At 37.9% G+C, this 25632-nt stretch overlaps 1 protein-coding gene across 1 annotated transcript; it reads left to right on the forward strand.

Moving 5' to 3' along the window:
* The first annotated feature begins 1059 nt into the window (after positions 1-1059).
* LOC134623615 (tripartite motif-containing protein 67-like) lies at positions 1060-23949 on the forward strand. The gene is made up of 8 exons (XM_063468661.1): positions 1060-1110; positions 4049-4144; positions 8697-8819; positions 14517-14627; positions 16862-17015; positions 20976-21056; positions 22575-22738; positions 23340-23949. The coding sequence occupies exons 1-8, from the start codon at positions 1060-1062 to the stop codon at positions 23505-23507; spliced, it is 948 nt and encodes a 315-aa protein (XP_063324731.1). The 3' UTR covers positions 23508-23949.
* The last annotated feature ends 1683 nt before the right edge of the window (positions 23950-25632 follow it).

Genomic DNA, 25632 nt, shown 5'->3' on the forward strand with positions numbered 1-25632 from the left:
ATTTTTTTCCCCTGTAACATTCAAATATTTTTCCAGTTTTCCACACGTTCTGCAGTTACCGGCTGCTTCTTAAGCAGTTCTTCTCCATTTACCATGCCTCTTCTCCTGCATCCTGAGCTGAAACCTCTCTGTAAACCAACACAGCTGCACCCCCATGAATGTCACTGGTTTCTCTGAATGTCACGGACTGAATGAATGGTCCTGCATTGCCCCTATAATAAGATAATGAGATAATAGCACTTGTCTCTGAGAGCAGAGCTGAGGGGTGCTGACAGCGAGAAAAAAGAAAATGACATTTCCATTTGGAGGACTCATAAAGGATGAAAAGGTCAAGAGGAGGAGAACAAAAGAAACAAAAGAGAGAAGAAATTGGATTTCTGGATGTAGAGTCCTTCTCTGAAGGTGTGTTGATCCTTGCTGAGATAAAATCTAATCCTCATCTCTTATTTTTCTCTTTTCATTTCCAACATGAGTTTCTATATTTCTTTTTTTGTTCCAAATCTCTTCCTGAGTCACTAAGTCCTTTTCCTGCAGGGCAAACTTGTCACATTCCAACTCTGTTACACACAGTTTTACTGGAGTCTACTGTTGGTTAATGCATCATGACTGTAGCCAAATTTAGACCAGTGCACTGTGATGAGAGAATATTCAGGCTCGGTGGGAAGAGGCGCCTCATAAATATCAGGAAATTGGTTTGTGGGTCTAAGAAAAACACTTGTGTCCAGCTGAATTCCCGATAATTTAATAAAACAATAGCTTAGTTAAGTTTAGCAGTTACAAAATTTCTATGTGATATGTTAAACAATAGAAAAAGAAAATCTGTCATTATAAGAGCAAAGAGCAACAACAGAGAGTTGAGAATATAGACAAACAAAACATAGCAGACAGATTCACTACAATATGTGCTTGTTTACTGTAAAGAAAAAACTACTAAACAAAGTATATATGACACGAAATCTAATGAAGGAATAAAGAAGTAAAGGTAGCTTTACTGTTTCACATATTTTCCAATGTCCGCATAACACATCGAATATCTGACTGATGCTTTGAGAGGTCAATATGACGGAAGAGCTCAGTGTAAAGGAGCTTCACTTACAATTTACACCCAGGGTTTGTCTGTCAAGGTCTTTTGATAGAGGCCTCAAGCAAGTACTTCTTTTTTCATGAATGAATGCAACAATATGAATTCATTTCTACAGGAACAGTTTTCCATTATCATCACATGTAAAGGCCTTCTCTCCTAAAATGTCATTTAAACATTATTCATTAGATCTCTCTGACCGTTGACCACCAATGTACAGAAGGGTATTAATTGTGTTCTTTATTTAGATCTGCTGAAATCTGAACATTTTTCCTATTTGAATTTCTTGAGTTTACAGTCCATATCTGCATATCACAATTAGTCTGGAATACAGATCCTAGTTGAGTAATCACATTAGAAACCCAAAAGCAGCACAGAAACATCTTGTATCCAGTAACTAAAATGGTCGTATGTTTACAGATTCTGTATTTCTGAGTCTGTCCTTTGTGCATGCAGTTTTTTCTGATTCATAGTTGGATTTTTTTGTGACAGCACTCTGCAGAGACCGTAGTGGCGATCGAGGGAGAAGGAAGGATGTCAGGGCTGATGATGATGGGTTGATAAAACACTGAATTTTAGAATGCAAAGAGGTTCTTCATTTTATGTTTGAGACAGTTTCAGTTTCAAACATAAAAAACTTTGTTTATAGGCGAGGAAAGAAATAATACGCTGATGCTATGCAGGATGGATTGATGGATGGCTGGCAGGAGGTGTAAATTCTATCTTAAAAACAACCTAGTCAACCTGTTTTGTGTGTGTTATATGTGTAGTTGTATATAATTAAGAGTCTCTGTTTCTATTTGATTCACGCCCCACAGTCTGCTTGTTTTGACTGATTACTATTGATATATTCAAGTCATTATAAAGACAAAGGAAAATATTCCTTTTGGTCTGAGCATCCTCAGCATTTTGGGCAGTTTTAAAAGACAAACCTGTGTTTGCAGCTAGAATAATGATTTCTTTCTTTATTTTAACTTGTGGCAGTTGTCTGTTTCTGTTTCTGTCTCAGTTCTTTGTTGTTTTTCATGCTGCATTTTTGGCCACATCTTTTCTGGAATACTAACAGAGAAATCTGTGCCCGGCCTGGTACCGTTCCTTCTTTGTGTCTTTCTTCCTTACTGACAAAGCAGGGTGGGATACATTCCAGCTCCACATAATTCTATTAACCCACTAATTTTGGGGGTAAGAAAATGAAATGATGAATAAAAAGATATCCACGTGTAGTCAATGAAAGAGCAGAAAGGCTGGGAGATGGACGTGTCAGCAGAATGTTGACCTGATCAGAAGTGCTGAAGTCAAAGTGAATGAAGAACCAGATGGGACGAATAAGAGGAGGGGATGTGCCAGGACAGCACTCATATGGCACATCCGTCATCCCCTTGTTAGCATCTTGGCATGCAAACACACACACACACACACACATCTACAAACACGCACACACAAGCATTTAGGCCAGACAGCTTGCTGGGCAGATGGCCTCTTGGTGAGGAGCAACGAGGAGCTTCACAAGAGCATTGGGGTGATTTGTGAACCATAACCTCCACACGTCCCTCCTCCTGACTCCAAGCAGCACGCACACAGCAGAGGGGTGGACGGTGAAAAAGAATTGTATAATTTTACATTACCCATACTCCTACATGATCATTGATTGTGATTTCAAGTGGAACTACTGCATAAATTAACCTAAACATGTTTTTATTGATGTGAGAAAATCTAAGTGTAGGCATCCAACACCGTAGTTTTACACGTGAATAGTCATAGTAAATAAAAACATCCAAAAAGAGAAATCCGTGGTTGGGTTCAAGGAAGGAAGGAAGCCAAAGAGTTTACACAAATCATATAAATTGAAAGCTGCTGGTTCACCGTATAAACTTAACCATAGCACTTAAATAATATAGTAATGATGATAGTAAAGACTTGAAGATTTTTTTGGTGTTGGCTTTTCTGTCATATCTGCAGCTGTACTTGAGCTAATCAATTTATTTAAACACAGGCGAATTTTCAGTTAAGCAGTTTCTTTGTATGTAATCAGCATACATCATGAGTTAGCAAATACAGCTGTTATTTATGACTGAAAGTAACAAAAATGGCAGTCTACCCCCTTCATATTGCCTTCTAGCTCTCTCACACGTGTGTGTGTGTGTGTGTGTGTGTGTGTGTGTGTGTGTGTGTGTGTGTGTGTGTGCGTGCATGCGTGCGTGTGTGTGTGTGCATGTGTGTGTGTGTCCATTCATGAGACTACCATCCAGAAAAGGAGTAAGCAGGTGGGACACGTGGGTGCAGCCACAGCAGAGAAGATTCATCACAGCTTGGCATGTGTGTGTGTGTGTGTGTGTTTAACAGTGTGTATTTCCTTTGTCCTGCTTTTTCTTAGTTACAACAACTGATACACACACAAATACTGAACTGGTTCCTGAGTGGTTCCTGGTATATTCCTCAGATTGTATAGATATTTTCTGTTTTTTTTATTTTATTATTTTCCTGTTTTTTTCAGCTAATATCCTGATGTGGCAGTTAAACAGCTGGACTGGGTTAAGCAGTCAAAGTATCATTAAATAAAAGATGCACTCTTGGAATCCCAAGAAATGAAATTGAGAGCATTTTATAAGTTTATAAAAATGTGAGAATCATCAGAGAAAATATCTGAAAGTGTATTTTTATTTGTTCCAATTGAGTTTTTATTTTTAAACCCTAAGCTAGCCTTAAGCTAAATAATCATATACATGTACTGTCAGCATAGTTACTGTGCAAAAAAATTAGGCAAGGAGCTAAAACGGGACCTGAGAGATGAATCTGAGTGTTCAGTTGATCCATCGACTGATAGATGAATCTGAATTTGAAATGTTTGGTTAAAATTGTAAGGAGAGAGGTACAGCAGTGAATGTCTATATCCATCAGTTAAAAAGTCACATTTCTTTTGAGGCATCTTAATCGTTCTATATCTTCCTTCTCTGTTTGTCTCTGCAGTGTCAGCTTTCCCAGGCGCTGAACGGTGTCTCTGACAAAGCTAAAGATGCCAAGGAGTTCCTGGTTCAACTCAAAAACATGCTTCAGCAGATACAGGTAACAACACACCTTTACATTTAATTTAACATAAAATATGGTGTTAATAATCCAGTCTGTAAATTTAGGTACAAGGTATAGATCAAAGGTTTGTCACGATGGCTTAATAGCATGATAGTCACATCAGTGATGGGCAGTTTTCTTCACAAAAAGACACAAAAAACCTACCAGCTTCCTTCTACTATCAGCTTCCTAGTACAACGCTGAATGTTTTTTTCATTCAGTAACTGACCATAAGTACTCACAGTGACCAACTGATTGCCCAGAGGTTGAGAGAAGAAAATGGCCAGACTTCTTCGAGCTTTGAACAGTAACTCAAATTACTTGTTACAACCAAACTATGCAAAAAGGGATCTCTGAATGCACAACATTTGAATCTATACTACCCTGTATCAATGGTTCGTGTTGCTGCTGGTGATCTAATGGTGTGGGAAATATTTTTGCAGCATACTTTGGACCCCTAATTACCCCTTTAAACACCATAGCTTACCCTGAATATTGTTATTGAGCATGTAAGTACCCTTCTGATGGCTGCTTCCAGCAGAATAACGTGGCATGTCACAAAGCTCACATCATCTTAACCCGTCTTTTTGATAAACTGATGCACACCGACCGATCGGTTGCCATGCATTCCAATCCATCTACATTTGTCAGTTATTGCAAATCTTTACCAATTGATCCGAGAATGATTGCAGTCAGTTTGAGTTGAACTGAAATTGACTCCAACTAGTGCAAATGCTTTGTAATCAAACGTTTCCACACTCAACCTCTGGGCAACCAGATGACCAAGTGATTACCCAGAGGATGAGAGAAAGCAATGGCCACTGCAACTACTTGCACTCATTTGTGAATGTGAGAAGAATCAATGCAATCACTGGGAAACCACCAATTTTTCTTAGTTGCAAAGAGTTTGCCAGCTTTCTTTTACTCTAGTATGACTGGGCCATAACATTAGCAACTGTATCCACAGTGCAATGCAACAGCAAAACAAAAAGGAGGGATCTGTTCACATCTAAATATCAGTGGTAAGCAACTTTTTATTTTGGGTGGTTACAAAAACAGGACCATTTGAGAAATAGGAATAAATCAATGTTTTGTTTAGTTTTTTCAAGTTTTGTATGGAAGTAAGAACCGAAAAATCTCAGAACTCAACTGTCAGCTATTACCCTTCCTCTGAGGAATGAAACTGTTTCCAGCAGAAAAATAAGATATTCTATTTCTCCAAGAACGTTATGTGTGGCTGGTGATGTTTTGTGGCCAATGAATGACTGATCTGTGTCATGAGCAAATGCATAAATAGGGTGCATGCATAAGTAGTGCTGCAACAGCTGCATGTGTGTGATTAGGCATACAAAATGTCTGACTTTGGCACTGGAAACATCTGGGTATTAGCTCATTTTGTTGTGTTTGCATAAAATGAATCTCTGAGAGATTTAACGACTCCATAAAGATAGCCTGGATGAATTTAAAGAATAGAATAGCATTTGTTAGTGCAGAATTCAGGGATTTCATCATAAGTGGCAAATAATGTCATTAAAAACCAAAGGAAAAAAAAAACTCAGGATAATAAATCTCTGCAAGCAAACTGAACAAAGACTTTGACTAGGAATGGGAGACACAAAATGGGACCTTAAGAAGTAGGAAATATTTACTAGTAAGTTAGTAAGACTTATCTTTATTAGCAAGTCAGCACTACAGAGTATGTTGGATGGGTGGATGTCTGTGGAGAGCAAAAGAAACCGAAATGCATGCTAGTGCAGTTTCATGCAGAGGGTATCCTCCCCTGAGAGTGTCAGAGAGTGGCTGTCAGGAATGAAGGAGCTTTTGTAGCTGAGCGCAGCAGGTTCGGGTACATCTCGTGCAGCTCATCGCCCTCTGATCAGGACTCGCGTGACAAAGCACAGCAGAACTGTGAACCAGAGATCTCTGGATGACGAAGGGGTCGTCACAGCAAATGACTAGATTAAAAAGCATGTGCTGGACTTGTTAAGCCACCATTAATGATGAAACAGACACTCACTGACCACTTTGTTAACATACCTGATGAACTGCTCATTAATGCAAATATATAGCCAGTTAATCACATGACAGGAACTCATCTTAAACTGATGAGGTTGAAACTGAGCATCAGAATGAGGAAGACAGGGGATGTAAGTGACTCTGAAGTGGCTTCAGGGTGCTTGTGCTTACGTAATGATGTAGAGGATATTTTCATGGATACTTCGAGCCCCTTAGTGTCTTAGTTTAAAGCTACCTTCTAAATGCACCTCATTTTGGATTATTTTTATATCGCTTATGTAGCAGTTTCTGAGTGCAGTGATAGATTATATATTTAGTTATACAGAAAATTTACTGAAACCTGCTGTTGTTTCTAGAGGCAAACATGTTCAAACTGCCCATTAAAAAGCTATTTCAGGGCTTCCATGCTTTGTTTAGATGTTTCTCCATAAGCATGATGAGACAGCAGTCTGGCTGTATCAGACTGCATCACAACTGATATCCATGTCTTATCATTTCTGCACGTGTAGATATTGTTTGCAAAATTTACTCTACATTACCACTGTTGTTTTAAGACTGCATTGATCGTGCTTTGGGGAACTCCCTGGTAATGTACAGTAAGCTCACAGAGCAACATTTGGACTCGACACTCAGCAGCAAAGAAGCAAATCCATAGAATCAATAAACTAAAAACAAAACATACCATCCAAATGTGTGCATTTGTGTGAGCATTCCCTCTAGACAGCATTACCATGCAGCTGATCTCTCCAGCAGCGTCTACCAGTCATGCACACAAAGCACACACATGTTTTTACACACTGTCTGCACTGATATATCCTACAGCACCACGAGTGGGCATTAAGAATCTTATTACAAAACGAAGAGGATTTAGCTTTAAAAAAGCAGTCTTATCTTTACTCTGCTCTGTCTGAGACAAGGAAAAAAGAGCTAGATGGGTAAAGAGAAAGTAGAATGTAGGATTGAGGAGAAATATCTCCAGTGCTCCTCAGGCTCTAAACAGTGACTGAGCAGAGGAACCTTGACTGGAAATCACTACTGAACCCTTATCTCATTATCAAGTAGGCTTTGTAGGGAGATAAAACTCCCCTCTGGATCATTGCCGCTTTTACAACCTGTTTTTATATCTACTGGAAGGAAAAGCTAAATGACACAGTTTTGCTTTGTTCTTGGAGGGACTGTTAAAGAAACTCTAAGCATCTTAATTATCAACATCTTAAATGCTACAAAACATCTCAAATTATATGCTGACAAGTTTCCAGTCTGTTGGAAATGAATGGCCAAAAGCAACAAGAACAACACTCAACATATCCAAGTTTAATATTTTGAAATTCATTTATCTGTATTGTGTTATTGTGAGTTTCTCCTTTGGGCTTTTTTTTTTTCGGTTTTAATTTAAGAGTTTTTTTCTCTGGTGTCTTCATTTTTGACTTCCTGTTTTTCTGACTGCCTTGACTGTTTTTGCACGTGTCTTCATCCTGTCCCTGTTTTTAAATAGTCTCAGTCTTATCTTTGTCACGTTGTAATGTTTCTTATCCTCTGTGTGCTGCAAGTTTCCCTCCTTTGTGTTTAACCTCTGGCGTCTCATGTTTACCTCATTTGATTTCTTTGGAGTTATAGCTGAGTAATTATGAATTTGGGTCCTAAATTACAGTTGTACACATGTTTGATTTTCCAATTAGCAATGTTTGAGTGATGTTGATATGCAACTGTTTTAACTGTTACACAAATAGGGATTTGCATAATAAGTTCAAAACAGCCACCAGCCTATGTGTGCTGTATTTATAATGCTTTTGATTTAGTCCCTGCTGTAATTGCAGATTTTGTCGTGCTTGCCCTGCCTTCTGTGTTCTTCTGATATGAAGATAAACTAATGCTAACCTAACACAACCATCATGCACTGAGTGTTTCCTCTCCACTCCCACCCTTTTGCAATTTGATCATCCGAAGAACGTTTTTGAATTTCAAGCGTAATGCAATGAAGCCTTTTCAGCTGCAGATGTCTGCTTATACTCTATCATTGCGTTCTGTTTGCTGGCCCAAAGACAAAGCTGCTAACTGTCAGGGAATATTAGTAAATCGAAACACAAAACCACAATTATAAGTGACAGGACGGCGTTTTCATGTGTTGCATCTTGAGGGAAAAATGGTGGCGAGTATGGTTGTACAAATGGATGGTAAATATGATGAAAGGTTTGCTTTTGTGTGCAGTGTATTGAAATAATTAACGCTGTATTTATTCGTGGTTTTGCAGCTGAAGCAAAAATAGAACAAAATGTGGTGGGCTAAATGAATCGGTAACAAACAGTGTGCTGCTAATTGAAGAAAAACAAGCCAAGTGATCTATTTTCGTCTCAGTGCTTTGCTTTTGTGATCCAAACCCATAACGATGCTGACTTTAGAACACTTTAATGTAGATTTATTTTGGCAGGGAAGCCAAACATGGTGGTTTCATGAGTTAATATTACTTGTTCGCTTTCTTGAATCAATTCATAACGACTGTGCTGCTTCTGTTGCTTTCGTCTTTCTTCTTCAGGAGAACGGTGTGGAGTTTGAAGCTTGCCTCGTGGCTCAGTGTGACTCTCTGATCGAGGCGCTGACCAGACAGAAAGCCAAACTGCTCACGAAAGTTACCAAGGAGAAGGAGTACAAACTAAAAGTAAGCTTGGTTGATGATCGCTGTTCCTCCCACCTGTCAGTAAAGTCGACTCCTGATATAAATCAGCAGATTTAACCCTAACCCTAACCCTAACCCCTAACCCTAAAACAGCTGGTGTGGGGAGAATATGAGAAATCATAATCTAATCTAAAAAGACTCCAAATTTTTATTAAACATGTTCAAAAAAGGCACAATATGTATGCTAAAAACAGGGTTTTAATCATTAAAATCTAGATGTCTGCTTGTCTAATAATTTCTCTTTGTGCTTTATCAGTTTTCTTCAAGCAAATCTGCAACAGTGAATCACACTGCACCTCTCGTTTCCTCTTCCAGTCCTTTATGTCCATATCTAGATATCACCAGCCCCACCATTATGAGTAGATTAGCTGATGTGAACCCGCCACTGTTGATCTAACTTTAGCTTAAAATCACACGCTCACAAAGATCCTCATCAATAGCGAGATGTTGATTAGAAAAGTATGTTTTCAGGAATTTAAGTACCAGAAAGAAATTGCTGTCTCAGCTCGCTACCAGAATAAATTCTCTCTAGCAGCTTAGTCTTTTTTTTTCATGATTTGCCTCTGTAAATCCACCCTGAGTTTATGTATCACATGGATGCCTGCCCAGCCTCAACGTGCCCGCCGACCGACTGACCGTCTGGCTGGCTGCTGGTTGGGGAGGGGTGAGGAAGAGGAGGAGAAGGAGGAGTGGAGGGTATTTGGATGGAAGCCCCAAGGACAGCTGTTGTAATTATCTGGAGGCTGGGGATCGAGATTTAGCCAGAGGGCAAAGAGCCGCAGGCTGCAAGGAAGCTGGAATAAGAGAAGAATAGCTGGTTGTAGACTGCTGATAAAGCAATGTTAAAATCTTAACTACAATAAATACTGATTAACTGATACAGCAGTTTAACTAGAGGCTCCTCTTCGTGGTGAGAAGAGTACTGACTTTACAGTTGGATAGATAAGCATCTGCGGCACTGCCTCTCCTTAAAATTATATTAATTAACTGATTTAAAACAAAACATACTTTTAGGGAAATTTACGCCAAAATAATTATGTTTTTTACTAACAGAGTGAAAAATATATCTTTAATGTCTCTGTAAAGTTCCACAGTGTTCCATTTAATGTTTTTCCACCAAAATATTGAATCGTGAAGCTTGATACTCGCTACAGCATTATACTGGTTTTATGGCTGTGCTTAGGCACTCAAAGCCAGAATATAACATAATTACAAAAGACCGATGCAGCCATTATGGTGCCTTGATTCATTATTGCTTTTACATTTTGGCTGTTTGGAGCCAGATCTGGTCATAGTTGGATGTGAGGTTGGAGTACTAAGTTAATAATTCAGAATCAGCTAATGTAATGCAAGTATTGCACAGACACAGATACTTTCTGATACATGCTAAGTACTTTCAACCTGACCAAAGTACTTTTTGGATGGCCTGTGAGTATGACTGGTACTCATACAACCTCACAGAAAGCCACATTCAGTTTGAGACTGCATGTGTATATATATTGCAGCTTCGTATCAGTCTCACAGCTTCCACCCACATGCCCAAAAAGTAGCAGCTCACATTTCACAACACCATAGTGTGAACTCGGAGTCATTTAGGTATTAAGGCATGTCAAATATTAAAGTGTCATTTTGCACGTTATTTGCAGGTTTTCACATTACACCCACTTCTCAGATACAAGCAGTGCATACATACATACATCCACTGCTGCGTTGAACACAGACTGTGTTTTTATTTATTTGTCAGCAGGAAAATATAGAATATTATACTATGTATAATTGCAGTTTAAGTACCAGCACAAGCAATAGGCTGTTGAAATTCTTCTCTGAACTCACCATTTGGCCTCTTGTTCTTCCTTATCCAAAAGCACTTACTGCCTTTATTTGTTTTTTGCTGATGTTACTATGACTATAAAAAAATGTACAATTAGAATGTCAAAATTTATATTTTGGAAATATTTGTGTTTCCAGATCTTGGGATATTACATGTTGTAGACATAACATTTTCTCTTCCTACTTTTCTTATTTTCATTTCTAAATAGATTGTGTTGTGACGAAAACATGAGGGCCGAAATCTCGAAGCTGTGGATTAGTTTAGTTGCAAAATTGAGTTGAATGCAAGGAAAAGGGTGATAGTGAAAGATTGGGAATAAACATGTGAGTTGAGTGTAGAGTTGAGAGGATCACACAAATCTCATTGTGATTATTGTGTAAGAGGGGTTTAGAAGGCAGAGAATAAAAACTTGACCAGGAAACAAACAAACCCCACAAAATACTCTTTTTGTAGCTTTTTTTGTTGTTTTTTACAGGATAAAGAGGCCTGTTTGATTTTCCATCATCAAATAAAAACCTGTAAAGAAATATAGACTAGATGTTCTTACACTCAAATACTCGAGGGCTATAATGTTATAGTTCTGACAAAGATGGTTCAATAGTCTACATAAACACTGTAGTTTTAGCCATCAAAATAAAGTATGGGTTAAAGCTGATGGATTAAAGTTTACTTCTCCGACTTGTGCACATGTACTTGGCGTCACATGTCATCCGATCTCAGTTGTTACAGTCAGAAGCCTTTAAAAAAAATCAAACCTGCCATTTTTGTGCTGCTGATTAATATCTTCAAGTCTGACCATTATTGTAAGAGGCTAAGTGCTGTCTTTGTTTGCTGCTAAATGAGAAGGTACCTTAAGAATTTTATGTTAAATAACACATTTAATCAAAATTAAAAGCAAGATTCTATTAAAAAGCTTCAACACAAGTAGAAACGAAAAAGCCCAATAGCAAGCATGATGAGCATTTCATTTCTTGTATACAGCCAAGAAGGTTTTATGAGTATTTTAGTGCTTTTTTATGCTCTACATTATGAGTTTCAATTTATACTTGACATTTAGTCTAAAGTGTACTGAAAATAGATGTCAATAAAAATATTTTTGCTCTAACCTGAAGTGAAATGTGATTCAGTGTCTGCTGAAGAGGCTGTGAGATGTACCTCCAATGAGGTGCATTCAATTACCGTGTTTCAATATCTGAACCCTTAAATTCATTTCAGATTCATGAGGAACATACGGGAAAAGCCCATCAGCCGGGGCTGCAGGAGCATGTGGGAGGGAGTTGATGGCAAGTCTCAGCGGGATAGAAAGCAATTGAAATAAATCTGAGATTTACTCAAGCGTCACGCCTCATACTTCATGTTGTTTGCACAGAAGATAAAAGCGACGGTTCGGCAACGTGATTTGAAAAACAAATTTTCTCTTGGGATATAATTTGAGTATGTGCATATTTTAAATTGCACCTTTAGTAGACTTGTACAGTATGCGTGCAAATAAGAGAAAAACAAAGAAAAAGGGGAGTGACATGACATCAAATACAAATACATGGATATTTCATGTGAGATAAGAAAACTTACTAAACGGATAAAATGCAAGAAAATATTTAGAAATTTCCTAAATTGTCAGGTCTTCATATTTCAACTTAGACAACAGATGACAGGTGAATAATTAACTGATCTCATAAACCATCAAATAAAAGAAGACTAATTACCACAACTGCACCTAATTAACTCTCTGATCCATTTAGACGGCCATTGGTTAACGCTAGAATTAATTATTTTGGATGCAGACAAGCTTCAAGATATTTTCTGTCTAATCTCTTGCTTAAACTTTAAAATCTGACGTGTGTGTGTGTTGCACGTGGAGTATAATGATATCAGTAGTACTATGAGCTGAGGATTAAAGATTGCTCGTGAGTTAAAAGTGGTGCAGCTTGATTGCAAGAAAACAAAAGGTTAATAAAGCGATGACAGGTTGCAGACTTTCAATTAGCCCCAAAACGGCTGACTGTGACACACGTCCAAATCTCATTTCCCCTGGCTCGGGGTTCAGCCAGCAGACGGCATGTGTCTGGTGTCTGTGTGAAAGAGAGAGACTGAATGAAAAACAGAAAAGTGCGTTTGTCTGGTTGCGGCTGATAATGTTTCTGTGAAATTTATGAGAGATCAACAGATCGATTCCAGTTGTGGCATTATGGTGTCACGCTGTCAGACAGTCTTTAATTAATTCCTGACTGTTTTGCATGCCAGCCACTAACTCGTCTTTTGTGTCAGCCAGTTCCAACTGCCCATGTTCTGCTCCCTAATTACACTCCCAGTGCACATATAACAACCTGCTGCCTAGCTCAAAAATCAGTGTGATCCTGAGCTGGCAGTTCTGAACTTTTTTTAGTGTGGTGCCACTTTTCTTCATTCATTACCTCCCATTCTTACTGACCTGTATTATTACTGAACTAATCTTAAGCGTCAATGTCGTTAACCGCTGAGAAAAGGTTGACCAGCATGAAAAAGTGGACTCCATGGACACCATTTACAGCTTTTGATTGTATCACAGATGTTGTTGTTTAAGTCAACCTCTTCGTATTACTGAGCATTTGAGAGAATTTCACAAGTTCACTCTGAAATTAGCAATAATTTTGCTGAACACAACGTAGTTGTAATTCAGTAAAAGGACTAGATGTTACAATCCCCGATAATGCATGGCTTTAAATGGAGAAAATCTTGAGGGATGACTGTTATGAGGAAAGGCAGCCCAGAAACTTTACCAGCGGCACACATCATTATGCCTCAACTTTCGGTCTTTGTCCCAAGCTAATCTGCCATTTTTTTTCCTTGGTTAGGTTTAGGGATTAGAGATCTGATCTGGATTATCATATTAAAATTTGGGACACATCATCAGTAGTGGACCTTGGATTCATCAGGTCTTTCGGCCAGTATCACTAGACACCCTCATCCAAGGAGGCCCTGCCAGGGTTGATCAGGCCCCGAGTGTGTCACTGGTTTACGTTAAATTATTTCTCTTCTTCTTTCTTCTGTTTAGTTTTCTACAGTTTATTTTCTTCTATCTATTCACTGCAACTGAGAAATAATACTTACCTCTTTAGCATTTATGGAGCCTCACTTTTTCAAAGGGATAGAAAAGGTGATAGAGAGAAGTAAGACAAAAGGGACAAAATAGGCGATAGGAGAAAGTTGTGTCTCCATGTATATCTCCCCTGAGTAAGGCTAGTCCTACAACCAACCAAGATGCACTTGAGTGTGGCTGGGACACATATAATGCTAAAGTTGTTAAAGTGAACCCAACAATCGACATGAAGGAATGGACAGACTGCCAGGGGGCCTAAATAACTTGGTACACTTGAGAAAAGCAGGGAAAAACAAAACAAAATTCCAAATAAGGTAACAAGAAAAAACAAACTGACATTAAACAAAATGAGGCACAAATTGAGACAGTCTTGTAGAAACCCCTCATCTTTTAACAAGAAAAAGGGTAATGCGGTACAAGTGAACTCAATCAGGCAATAAGGTGGGAAAGAGAACAAAGGTAGGAAGTTAAAAACAAAACAGAAAGATGAGGAAATAACTTTTTAAAGCAAGAGGATATAACTGAAAGAGAATAAACTCTGCCTGCATGAGTTTATTCTCTTTGATGGAAGACACTAACAGGGGGCAAAGGAAGGCTCAGGGAAAAGGTCATACATCAGAGTCTTTCAGAGTCTATCACTTGTACAAAATGATTGAAACTGCTACAATGAAACATAGTGAAAATATTTCAGATGCTCATCTCAGAATAATTGCTTTTAACAACAGTAAACAATAACAACAATAACATGCATCTGATCTGTTTTGTTCAGGTGGTACGTGACCAGATCACACACTGCACTATGAAGCTACGGCAGACCACCGGCATGATGGAGTACTGTCTAGAAGTCCTCAAAGAGAATGATCCAAGTGGTTTCCTCCAGGTATTTTACACACCTCATGTTTGTGCGTGTGAGACGAGTATGAAGATGAGTATGAAGATGAGTATGAAGATGAGCCTTTCACCTATTTGCTTTGTAACTGGGGATGTTACAAAGACAAAAAGAACACAAAAAAACAACAATTTCAGTTCATCATTATCTAAAAACTATTAAACATCTAAAACAACCAAACATCAGCACAAAAACAGCATGTGGCAGAGTACATTCCTTCTTATGCTGAGGCCAGGGGAATTATGTTACTTAAATAAGTAAAGCACAAGACAAAAACAGTATGAGGTCTTACTCAAGATTAAAAATCAACCCAAATCAAATCTCTTTCTGAGATATTTGGAACCAAAAAATGTAAATGAAGGTAGGAAGGAAGCGTGACACACAGATCCTCTGAGCACATTAGGAGAAATCAGCTTCACAGGGAGCCTCTGATGTTTGTGAAATCGGCACAGCCAAAAAAAAACAAAAAAACATGGTGTAGCAGAGGAAGGAGTCAACACGGAGAACAGCAACAACAACAACCCCAAATGCCTGCCTGCACTTCAGCACCGCAGTCACAGCAACATGCATCTTATTTTTATACATCTACAGCTGATCTATTTTGAATCAACTTTACATGCCTAGTAATCAATAGATTGACATGCTCAGTAGCTAATAAATAATTATTGATCTTTGTATGTATAGATGGAATGGAGAAAGCTCAAACGTGACCTCCTCAGAAGAAATAAATGTTGATTTAAAGGTTTCCTGCAGAAAGCTAAATCATGAAGACTTTTCTAGACCATCAGATGTTTTTTTCATCTTTAAATCTGTCTCGAGTCCCAGCTCATGCAGAGGCTGGGCTTTATATCAAAGTTCACACAGCTCTCTCAGGAAACAAAAAAGGCTTTATACAACTTTATTTGCATATCTTTAGTAGTATATATTAAAACGCTATATCTGGATGTGTGAAATCATGGGGAGGTCCTTTTTGAAATTTGAAATAGAAAAAGTATTCAGTATTTGTGTCACTACTGGAAATACTTCCTTTCCTTACGTGTTAGGTGATATGCCTGGATAGAGCACGCACGTGATAGAGGAAGGGCACATGACACCCACTTACTCAACAATGACCTGCTCTCACAGACTCAATTGGATATCTTTCGATTCGATCTAACAGACTTCACCATATCCACGCAGCAAGTCATCAAAGGTTTAGGGATGCAGTGCATGTGCAGAAATATTTTTAGTGTATCAGCAAACATCTACGGGGGCATATTACAGCCACAGAGGGCAAGAAAAAAGAAAAAAAAGAAACCAACACAACAGCAAAAAAAGGTTTAAAGTTTAAAGTCATAAAAACAGAGAAAACAGTGATGAGAAAAAAGTCGGGTTTTATTTTTTGTGTAAAGGAACATTTCAAGGTTAAGTTGTAAAGAAAGTCATTATTTGAGGTTCTGGGATCAATAACTTATAAAACACATTATTAGACGCCAACGACAGATCTATCCGATAAGGTCGATAAAGCAGACCAGAAGCCACAAGCTCATTTTCAATAAAACCTGTCATCCTCTAACCTTGACTAAAAACACATTTAATAATGTTTGATTACATTTCTCGAGTCTTACAAATTATTGATTTTAAATAACAAAAACAAAACAACAAAAAACAAACAAAAGTACGATGACAATAAAGGGCTATTCTATTCTATTCTATTCTTCATTTTTTTCCAACTTAAACTTGAAAAATAAAACAATACAGTTACATGAATTATTTCTATATCTTTGTTCTTGTAAATTTCAGCTGTTTGATCAAAATTCACAATTTTAAATCTTGATTTTTTATTTTTTTTTACCTTGAGTGGCCTTCATATGCAATCATAAATGTGCCTTTATGATATTGAATAAAAACACACATGATTTCCAGATATTCCAGAAAACAAGCTTCCTTTTTCTTTACCCATTCTGAAGCACAAGTAATGGAAACAATCATGTCATGTATTCACTAGAGGTTGTTTTTTTTTTTTGTCTTATCCACAGATCAGGGGTCTAATTCATATCTTTAAATATCTGAACTGCACTAATGTGTTCTAATATTTTCAAGTGTATTTAAAAGTATATAAATATTGAATGAATGTGCTCTCATTTCCAGTGCTTTCTTCATTCTTTACTTCTTACAAGTAAACCATTGCTGAATCTATACTGTGTCTGCAAACTTCAACTTGCCCACTGTATGTGTTTGCGTAGATCTCAGATGCTCTGATCAAGCGAGTGACGTCGTCTCAAGACCAGTGGGTTAAAGGGGCCCTGGAGCCAAAGGTTGGCCCTGACTTTGACCTCACTCTCAGTACCGACTCACTGCTACAGACCATCCTACAGCTGGACTTCTGCCAGGGCAAAGGTGAGCACACGTTTGGGCTTTAAAACCAACTGTACTACTACAACTTAGTCAAATTAAAAAATCTCTTTAGCTGTATATTTAAAAGGAGTACTCCACTTTATAAGGCATGAGTCTCACACGAGAGAAAACTTGAAAAGAATGGTAAAGCTAGTTTAACTAAGATGTACGGACAAGCTCAGAAACCACTCGATTTTACATTTCCCATTCACGCACAACATAACAGTAGCAAGTCTAAAATGCTGGGAATTTCTCAGTTACTCTGCTGGGAACAACATATTGATCGATTTATTAACTTTGAATTGAGAATAATTTGTTATTCTGGATTTACCTCTGTAAACCTTTGGCCTTTTATACTAACTTGATGCATCTCAGAGTCCTTGCTTCAAGCAATTCACTCCTCACTGGAGCTGATGATTGGTTGCTTGTGGACATACCAGCCTCTGGTTGCCTAGGTAATCATCTAATGTATTTACCACCAGATAATATGACATCAGCAGTATCCTGCAGTATCACTGATAGTCTCTTCACTTGCACACCTGTCTCTGGCCACCACATTGCTTCAAATCATCAAGCAGCCTCAATTCTCCTCCCATTGAGATCATATTCCTCACAAAAGTCTTACTATATGAATCGTATTGAACAAAATTGTTCCTACACAATGAGGAAAACTGAGGAACAGTTCAGGGTTGTGGCTGAATTTGGAGGCTGACCACAGATTTTGACTGGGTCGCCAGAATTCTCATTTTCTTGAGCTGCACATACCTACTGAAGTCCTGGAGTAAAGCTCATTTGTAAGCTTGCCAATGATTTACTTAAAAAGTCTCTATGATTATAGATATATATAAATAAATAAATATAAATAATTTGGCATGCACAAATATACACAAACAAGATTCATCTAAAGTCAACAAAATAACATTTAGCTGCTATTGCTCTTTTCTTTTAAGATTTCTTTAAGTCATACTACAGTGTGCACATCTAATTAGCTATTCATTGGCTGTTGCTACCCAGCAGCCAGTTGGCGCGCATGAGTAAACAGCGTGTTTTGTATTCATTCCGCTGCAGTCTCCGAGATTACCCAGATGTATAGTTAATGTATATTAAATATGTAATCACCAATATGCATATTTTATTTGCATACGGCTGCACTGAGGCGGTGAAGATGGGATGTCTTCCCTGTGCAGAAGCAGATTCAACCTAGTTACTTTGCTAGAAAAGCAAATAATGCTGACCAGTCTTTGTTATCAGCTATTAAGAGTACAAAATCCATTAAAACATAAGCAAAATACTCATTTTCATAATGAGGAAATTACATTCAGTGAAGCTCTGTGTGTAATAAATTTTATATTCGGTATCATAACTGTGATTATGCACTCTTGTAATGTTATGGTTCATCTTCCAATGAGTTGCAGCAACGTTTTTTGTCCCCAACACAGTCAACTTCCTCGAAAATAAGGACACTAGCTCTTACAGACACGACAAAAACTTAGTGAATTAAATTTAAAAATGTGTCCCGGGTCTTCAGGTCATGGCTTGAGTTGAGTTCTACTTCAAATAGATTTTCTCCAATTTGAGCTCCACTCAAACTTGTTAGAAAGCCAGAAAGCTTTGATCGGCTCTCTTTTCTTCTCCAAGACTGGAGTATGGTTCCCCTCTCTCTCACCCATTATCTGGTACGGACTTTAACGACGGACAATTTCATTTTAAGCATTTGAATTTTAATCTTTGACATACAGACCACCAACAAAAGGTATGTTTGTACTCAAATATTACGTTTGTTTAAACCCATATACTGTAAATAAAAGATGCACATAGCCATCATAACATCCTCCACAGGCATAAAGATTCATTAGTTATTCCTCCTCTGCATCTTTTTTATCTTTCATTTTCTTTTCTTGTCTTCACCTCAACTTTTCTTAAAACGAGATGCTAATAGTTGCATGAGAGGGTTGAGTTGAGTAGTTTAGGTTAACAGTAGGTGGCTTGATTAGAAACACAGAACTGTAATTCACTGTCTATTAATTGTATAGGATACTAGTTTGTGGCTAAACAAGCTCAAAGCAAAATGCAATTACTGGAAAAACAGAACAGCTGATTCCTTGTACCAAATGATATTAAACACTCTACAAGGCCTGTCACTTAAAGCAGTCACATCTTTAATTATGCACTGCTTTAAAGCTACGTCCACGCATAGCTTTGGAGCAAAGTGATTCGTTCCTCACTCATCTCTTTGAAGCTGACAGCTGATTGCTCGCGGACATTCCTGGCTCTGGTTGCCTAGGTAACCTTCTAATGTATTTTGCAGTAGTTTCTGTGTGATAACCAGGAAACAGGGCTAAGAACTACAAAACTGCCTTTTTAGATTTTTGTAATTACATATTAACAAACTATTAAAGCGAACTTCATAGGCTTTAAATTGTGACAAATATTACTTTGAAATGTAGTAGAAACATTACCAAACATTTCCTTATAATATGCCACAATATTAAACATAAAATTTGCATTGATACCTTCAAACAATGCTGAATACTGGAAACATATTGTAGGATTATACTGTTATTCTTTTATAATAATCTAGCAACAGCTGCTCAGCTGCACTGGAAAGAATATAACTTTGCACCTATGGTAAAAATACGCAGCATAAAAAAACGTAGAACAAGCATATGGCGTTATTTTTGTGCCATTTATTTTGAGTGAAGAAAAGCTAAATTTGAGTGAACAAAATTCATTGCTGCGTGCAAAAAATGAATTTCAGTGTTTGCTATTATCCATACACACACACAATAGCAGCCCCTCTCGCTCAGTTTTTGCATTTGCGCTTGCTCGCAATGTGTTGCTTGCGCTCTCAACATTTCTGCCTGTGCGCGTTCAACTCTTTCTGTACACCGTTATATTTGTGCCACAAAACCAGCCAATCACAGACTTGGATGCAAAAAAATCTGATTGGTTGTTTTGGTCTCCAACCAGCTCGAAATGACGAAATGCAATATCCCAGAATCCATTTCGTCCAAAACTCAAACGAGGCAGTAGCGGAGGAACACAGAGTGGCGGAGTTTGAAATATTACTCTTCTGGGTCACAAAATAAACTTTTAAGATATTTTCATGCGAGAATGGTGCTGTGTAAACTTCAAATATCTGCTTGATTTATCAAGACATCACATATTTGCATAAGTGCTCTAATGTTTTCGGAGATGCCTGCAACACTTGCACCTGCAAATTTTTTTTACGTGCGCTCAAATATTTTTTTACGTGCGCTCAGAATAGTGGCACAAAAGTAACGCCATACAAGCACAAACTAACAAACAAACTTGTGCACAGTGAATGCAGTCATAACATGTCTGTTTAGTGCTCAACTGGGGATATAAGATTGTGGGATTTAATGAAGTAATTGTTTCTCTGTATAGATGTTTAGGGAACATACAAGCATACATATACATATATACATATATATATATGTATATATGTATATATACATATATATATATGTATATATGTATATATACATGCATTATAGTATGATTTCAGTAAGTGATTACTGCTGAGTAATGTAATGTTACTCAGCAGTAATCACTGTTGATACAAAATAACTGCTTCAATATTACTGGGGTAGTTAGGTGATGATAAAATTATTACTTCCTTGTTTCCAACTTATTACCCCACGATTACCAAATTATTACCTAGCTATAAAAGTGCTACCTAAAAACACAATCTCTTGTCTTATCACTACACAAATACTACCTAAAACTACAAAATACTACACAAAATAATGCAACACAAAAAGGACAACAAAACCTTCAAGTTTGTGCTTTACGAACGATTTTTGTGTTCATCAATGATAATTTTCGGACCTTTTGTTAATATTATTGTGACAAATAAGTGTATGATTGATACACTACACTTCTGGTCATCCTTTTTACTTCTTTAGAGAACACTGACTTAAATCAACATCATATTTCCAGATGTACAGGAGAATCCAAAATTGAAACAAATGCAGGAAGCAGGCAGTGGTGAGGCTGAGATGGAGACAGAGAGCCCAGGAGGTATTTCAGAGACTCTATTTTTCACTGTAAATCTCTGTTTCCCTTCCTTGCATATATTTTGTCACTCCTGCCTCATTCCTTAGCCCCAATAGCTCTCACGGCCACTCTGGTTGGAAACTCACTGGTCTTTTTGTCCCACAGTGTTTCTCTGGTGTTTTCCCTTTGCATGTTGTTTTTCAGCTCTTCTACAGTAAACGACACTGATCTGCTGAACAGTTCTGCACAAAGATCTTTGTTTCCTGCGATAATTTTGTTTCACATGTTACTAATGACACATATATTAAAAGATAATTATGCATGAATTAAACTGTGGCAATACAAATCATAGGGAGTAAGTATATACTGAGGAAATGTGCAGTAAACATGATCCTCTAATCATTTTGTTTTCACATATTCAGTCTTGCTCGATAGCTATAGACTGATCAGCTGCAACATTAGAATCTGCTTTAATACATCAACATGTGGGACTTCTGCAGGTGTCCTTTGGTCTCTGCGATCAGGTAGCAGATCATTTGCCTCCTGGAGGTTGCAAGTGGGGCGTCTGTGGATCAGGCTTTCTCTGGTACATCTTGTAGATTCATGTTTGCATTAGTATCTGGGGAGGATACTAGGTTTGAAGGATAAGTTAATGTTCTGCGTCAATGTAACATCCACATAAATGACATGAAACCAGATTTCTACAGCACAACATTGCATTGTAAGAGATGGCCATGATTAATTACTTTACATAATCTGTATTTTTGATGTTGTGGCTGATCTCCATGTAATAAATCATAAATTCAAATATGTAATATCAACAAAACATGCATTATCTCCTATACTGTCCACCATGACTGCTGCCTTCCCCTGTGTTTTCCGTACTGTTATATATTTATCAGATCAGTTCCTGTAAATGAAAAAGTGAAGAAAGATTTTTTAATCTTATCTTATTTTATTGTTTGTATGTTTGTTTCTCCTTTTGGAATTTGCTTTTCACCTGTTTTATACAAGGGTTAGACTGATATGATGCTTTCCCTCTGATTTTATGCAGATTTTATGCAGGAATTATGCCTTGCTTTCATCAGTCTGGCCTTTGGTGGGGAGCCGATGTCTCATACTTTCTTACCACCTTTGCTGGTTTATTTATAACTATCAAACTACAAGTCAGCCTTCAAAGCTCATATCAATCTAACCCAGTGCATCCCTACCACTACACTACCCTTTAAGTGTATGTAGAGTCCTCACTAGGTCCAGTTTAAGCCCTTAATAATTCCCAGCTGTTACCCTGTAAATGAACCCAGAGCTCTTTCACCTTTAAGGCTCTTTTTTAAATCTCTCACCAGATTGTCATTAAAGCTCCGTTTTCTCTTCATTCGGTCTGTTTAAAGGCAACCCGCCAGATGACGGCATCCCTGTATGTCTTCCTCTCTTCATCCTTCCACACTTTCATGTCTCCCTCCTTGTATCTCTTCTTTGTCCCAATCCTTCTCATTCATTGATTGCAAAATTTAAATTGCATCCATCCATCTCTCTACACAGTGGAGCCTAGACCCTCAGTGCCTCCAGCTCCTCTCCTGCAGCTGGAGAAGTGCTGCACAAGGAATAACAGCGCCACCCTGGCCTGGAGGGTAACTATGCCCATCATCAACCCCATCGAGGGCTACATCCTGGAGCTGGATGATGGCAATGGAGGACAGTACAGGGTGAGTACTGTTTGTTAAACAAAAAGATTTACACTAATAGTGTTTCCCACAGAATTACTCTATATCCTGGCAGTAATAAGGCACAGGTCATATGTGTGCACCCAAAAGAAATGCATATATTTTTTGTGGAAATAGATAATAAAAAAATAAGCAGTTGTGTCTCCAGTAAGGTTCTGGACAAGGACAAGAGAATAAAGACAGCTGAACGACACCAAGAACCATCACAGCAGCAACCTGAACTCAATCTCGTTGTTTTCTCTGAAGGTTGAAAAAGATTCGTGGGCAGCCTGCCCAAGAAATTTCTGTTTTTGGGAAACACTGTAATAACTCTACTGTGAAAATAACTAATCTAGTCTGAAACTCAGAAAATGATGTTCAGTAGCTCTCCTTATTTAGTTATTAGTCCTCCAAATGATGCTCATATCTGACAAAGGACAGATAATACTCTTTATGTGTGTAAGTATATGAGTCATCATCAAGCATGCATTAAAAGTGCTAGAGAGCTTGACCTCTTCACTAATCCTTGAGCATATACTGCCTCAATTTGCATTTCAAATGAGTTTGTGTGTGTCTGTGTGTGCGTGTTTGTGTGTGCCCCCAGGAGGTATATGTGGGGAAGGAAACAGTATGTACAGTCGATGGTCTTCATTTCAACAGTTCCTACAACGCAAGGGTGAAAGCTTATAATTCCATTGGAGTGGGTCCATACAGCAAGACAGTCATGCTCAAGACTTCTGATGGTACGTGGTGTGTGCTGGAACTGGCTTAGCTTCCAGCATGACAGATGGACTCTTTGTCTGCCTTACTTTTGATTCTGCTCTTTTGGCTGTCTTGATTTCATTATATTTTTTTACCCAAAGGATTTTTTTTGTCTGCGATCTTCTTTGTAAAACAGGTTTCATGATGTAATTTCATCTGACCTATGTAACTGTGAACAGAAAAGCCTCTTACAAAGAGGAGGAGATTTTTTTTAAATTTTGTTTTGGGAGAAGGCAGGAGAAAGGTAGGTGGAAGATTTTGAAGAGGGTGAGGGAAATACACTGGACAGGAACAGCAGACAAAGAAAGGGGAAGAAAAGAGGAACGGAATAATGAAGAGGAAGCGGATGGAAAAAGCTGAAGTAGACCAGGTTTGAGTAGACAGTAAAGAAAAGTCACAAACAAGAAGAAAACAGAAGGAAAGAAAAGGAGATCAAAGGAGTGGTTAAGTAAGAAAAAGAAAGGAAAAAAGAAATGGAAAAAGAGGATAAAGGTAAAACTGTACAGAGATGCAAAGGAAAAAGAGAAAAGGAAGGAAAAAACATAACTGCAAAGGGAGAAAAAACAGAAAATACTGCTGGAGAAGAAAGGAAAGAATGAGATTAAGGACTCAGAGAACGAGGAGGTGAAAGAAGAAAAAAAGAAACACTCACTGTGTAACAGCAGAGCAATGCAGGTGGAGATTTTTACAATACACAAACACACAGTGTCTCTGAACCAGCCACAACAATAATGGGCATTAGAGTCTGTTTTCTGACTGATAACTGTTTATCCCACCCGCCCTCTTTTTATTCTTCTCTATCATCGTTCTTCTTCCTGCCTACTCTGCCTCTTTCTCCCTCCCCGTCTCCTCCTTATCCTCCTCTCTCTCTCTTTGAGGATTGTACCGCAGCTACACCGAGAAAGAAAACTGCGGCGACGTGACTCTTGTTGAACAGACAGCAATGGCTGCAAACAAAAACATGGCATCCGTGTAGTGTGACAGTAAAAATCTCACGTGCAAGCACTTTTTTAATAATGCATTGGTAGTTGAGGAAACGTCTCCAGTCTCAGGCCTACACTTTACAAGTGCATTGTTTTCTGTGGATAAACTCAGTCAGTTGTTGCCCACAACTGCCGTACAAAGATTTCTAAGGTCACATTCATTATAAAAGAATCTTTTGTTAATACATATTAATGTGATTATTTGACGGAGTGACTACATTTATAGTCTTGTTTTTATCAGCCAGAGATGAAAATATCCCTTGCTGAGTTAAGCTGAAAGTTGTATTTATGTGTATGCCTTGAGCTTGTTAAAAGTTTTTAGATGATTTAAAAGAATCAGTCACAGCAATTAAACTAGTTTGACTTTTCAGACCACACGATGCTCAGAGAAGGTGTAACAGACTCAAGTATGGCTCATTTGGAAGATGCTTGTAAAAAGCCTCTACTGTCTAAAGAGAATATTGTAGCACAGCTTAGGTTTTGAACTGAACAAATCACAAGACTTCTCGAACAATGTTTGGAGAAAGTCAAACACGGTGGTGGAGGGGTGATGGTTTGGGTTTGTTTTGCACCCACAGGACTTAGGCACCTAGCAGTCATTGAGTAACCCTTAAACTCCTCTATACTCCTCTGATACTAAAGTATTTTAGAGTCAAATGTGATCATGTTTGTAAGAACACCCAAATTGGTTCATGCAACAGGAAAATTATCCAGCAAATCCACAATGAATAGCTGAAATAGAAAAGAATCAATATGCTACAATGGCACAGTCAAAGTTCAGACCTCAACCTGACAGAAATGCTGTTTTGGGACCTTAAGAGTGTGCATTAATAAATGACATCAAACCTTAATGAAATGAAGCAAAACTATATAGCAAATATGGCCATAATGACGTAAGACACTGAAAGTTATAAAGAAAACAATTACTTCAAGTTATTTCTGCTAAAGGTGGTTCTATGAGCTTTGAATCATGTTTTTTTTTTTTATCACAGGACTGTATAGGGTCTTTAATCCTATGAAAAAGAAAGCATGGCCCTTCTAGAATCAGTGATATAATTATTGGCTGTATTGTAGGTGTGGGTAGGTATAGTTACCCAGTAAGGTTCACTTTGGATGAGCAGTTTTTGAAATTATTTTAATAAGATGCAGAAT

Source organism: Pelmatolapia mariae, unplaced genomic scaffold (genome assembly GCF_036321145.2).
Source record: "Pelmatolapia mariae isolate MD_Pm_ZW unplaced genomic scaffold, Pm_UMD_F_2 NODE_ptg000781l+_length_31801_cov_1, whole genome shotgun sequence".
Lineage (NCBI taxonomy): Eukaryota > Metazoa > Chordata > Actinopteri > Cichliformes > Cichlidae > Pelmatolapia > Pelmatolapia mariae.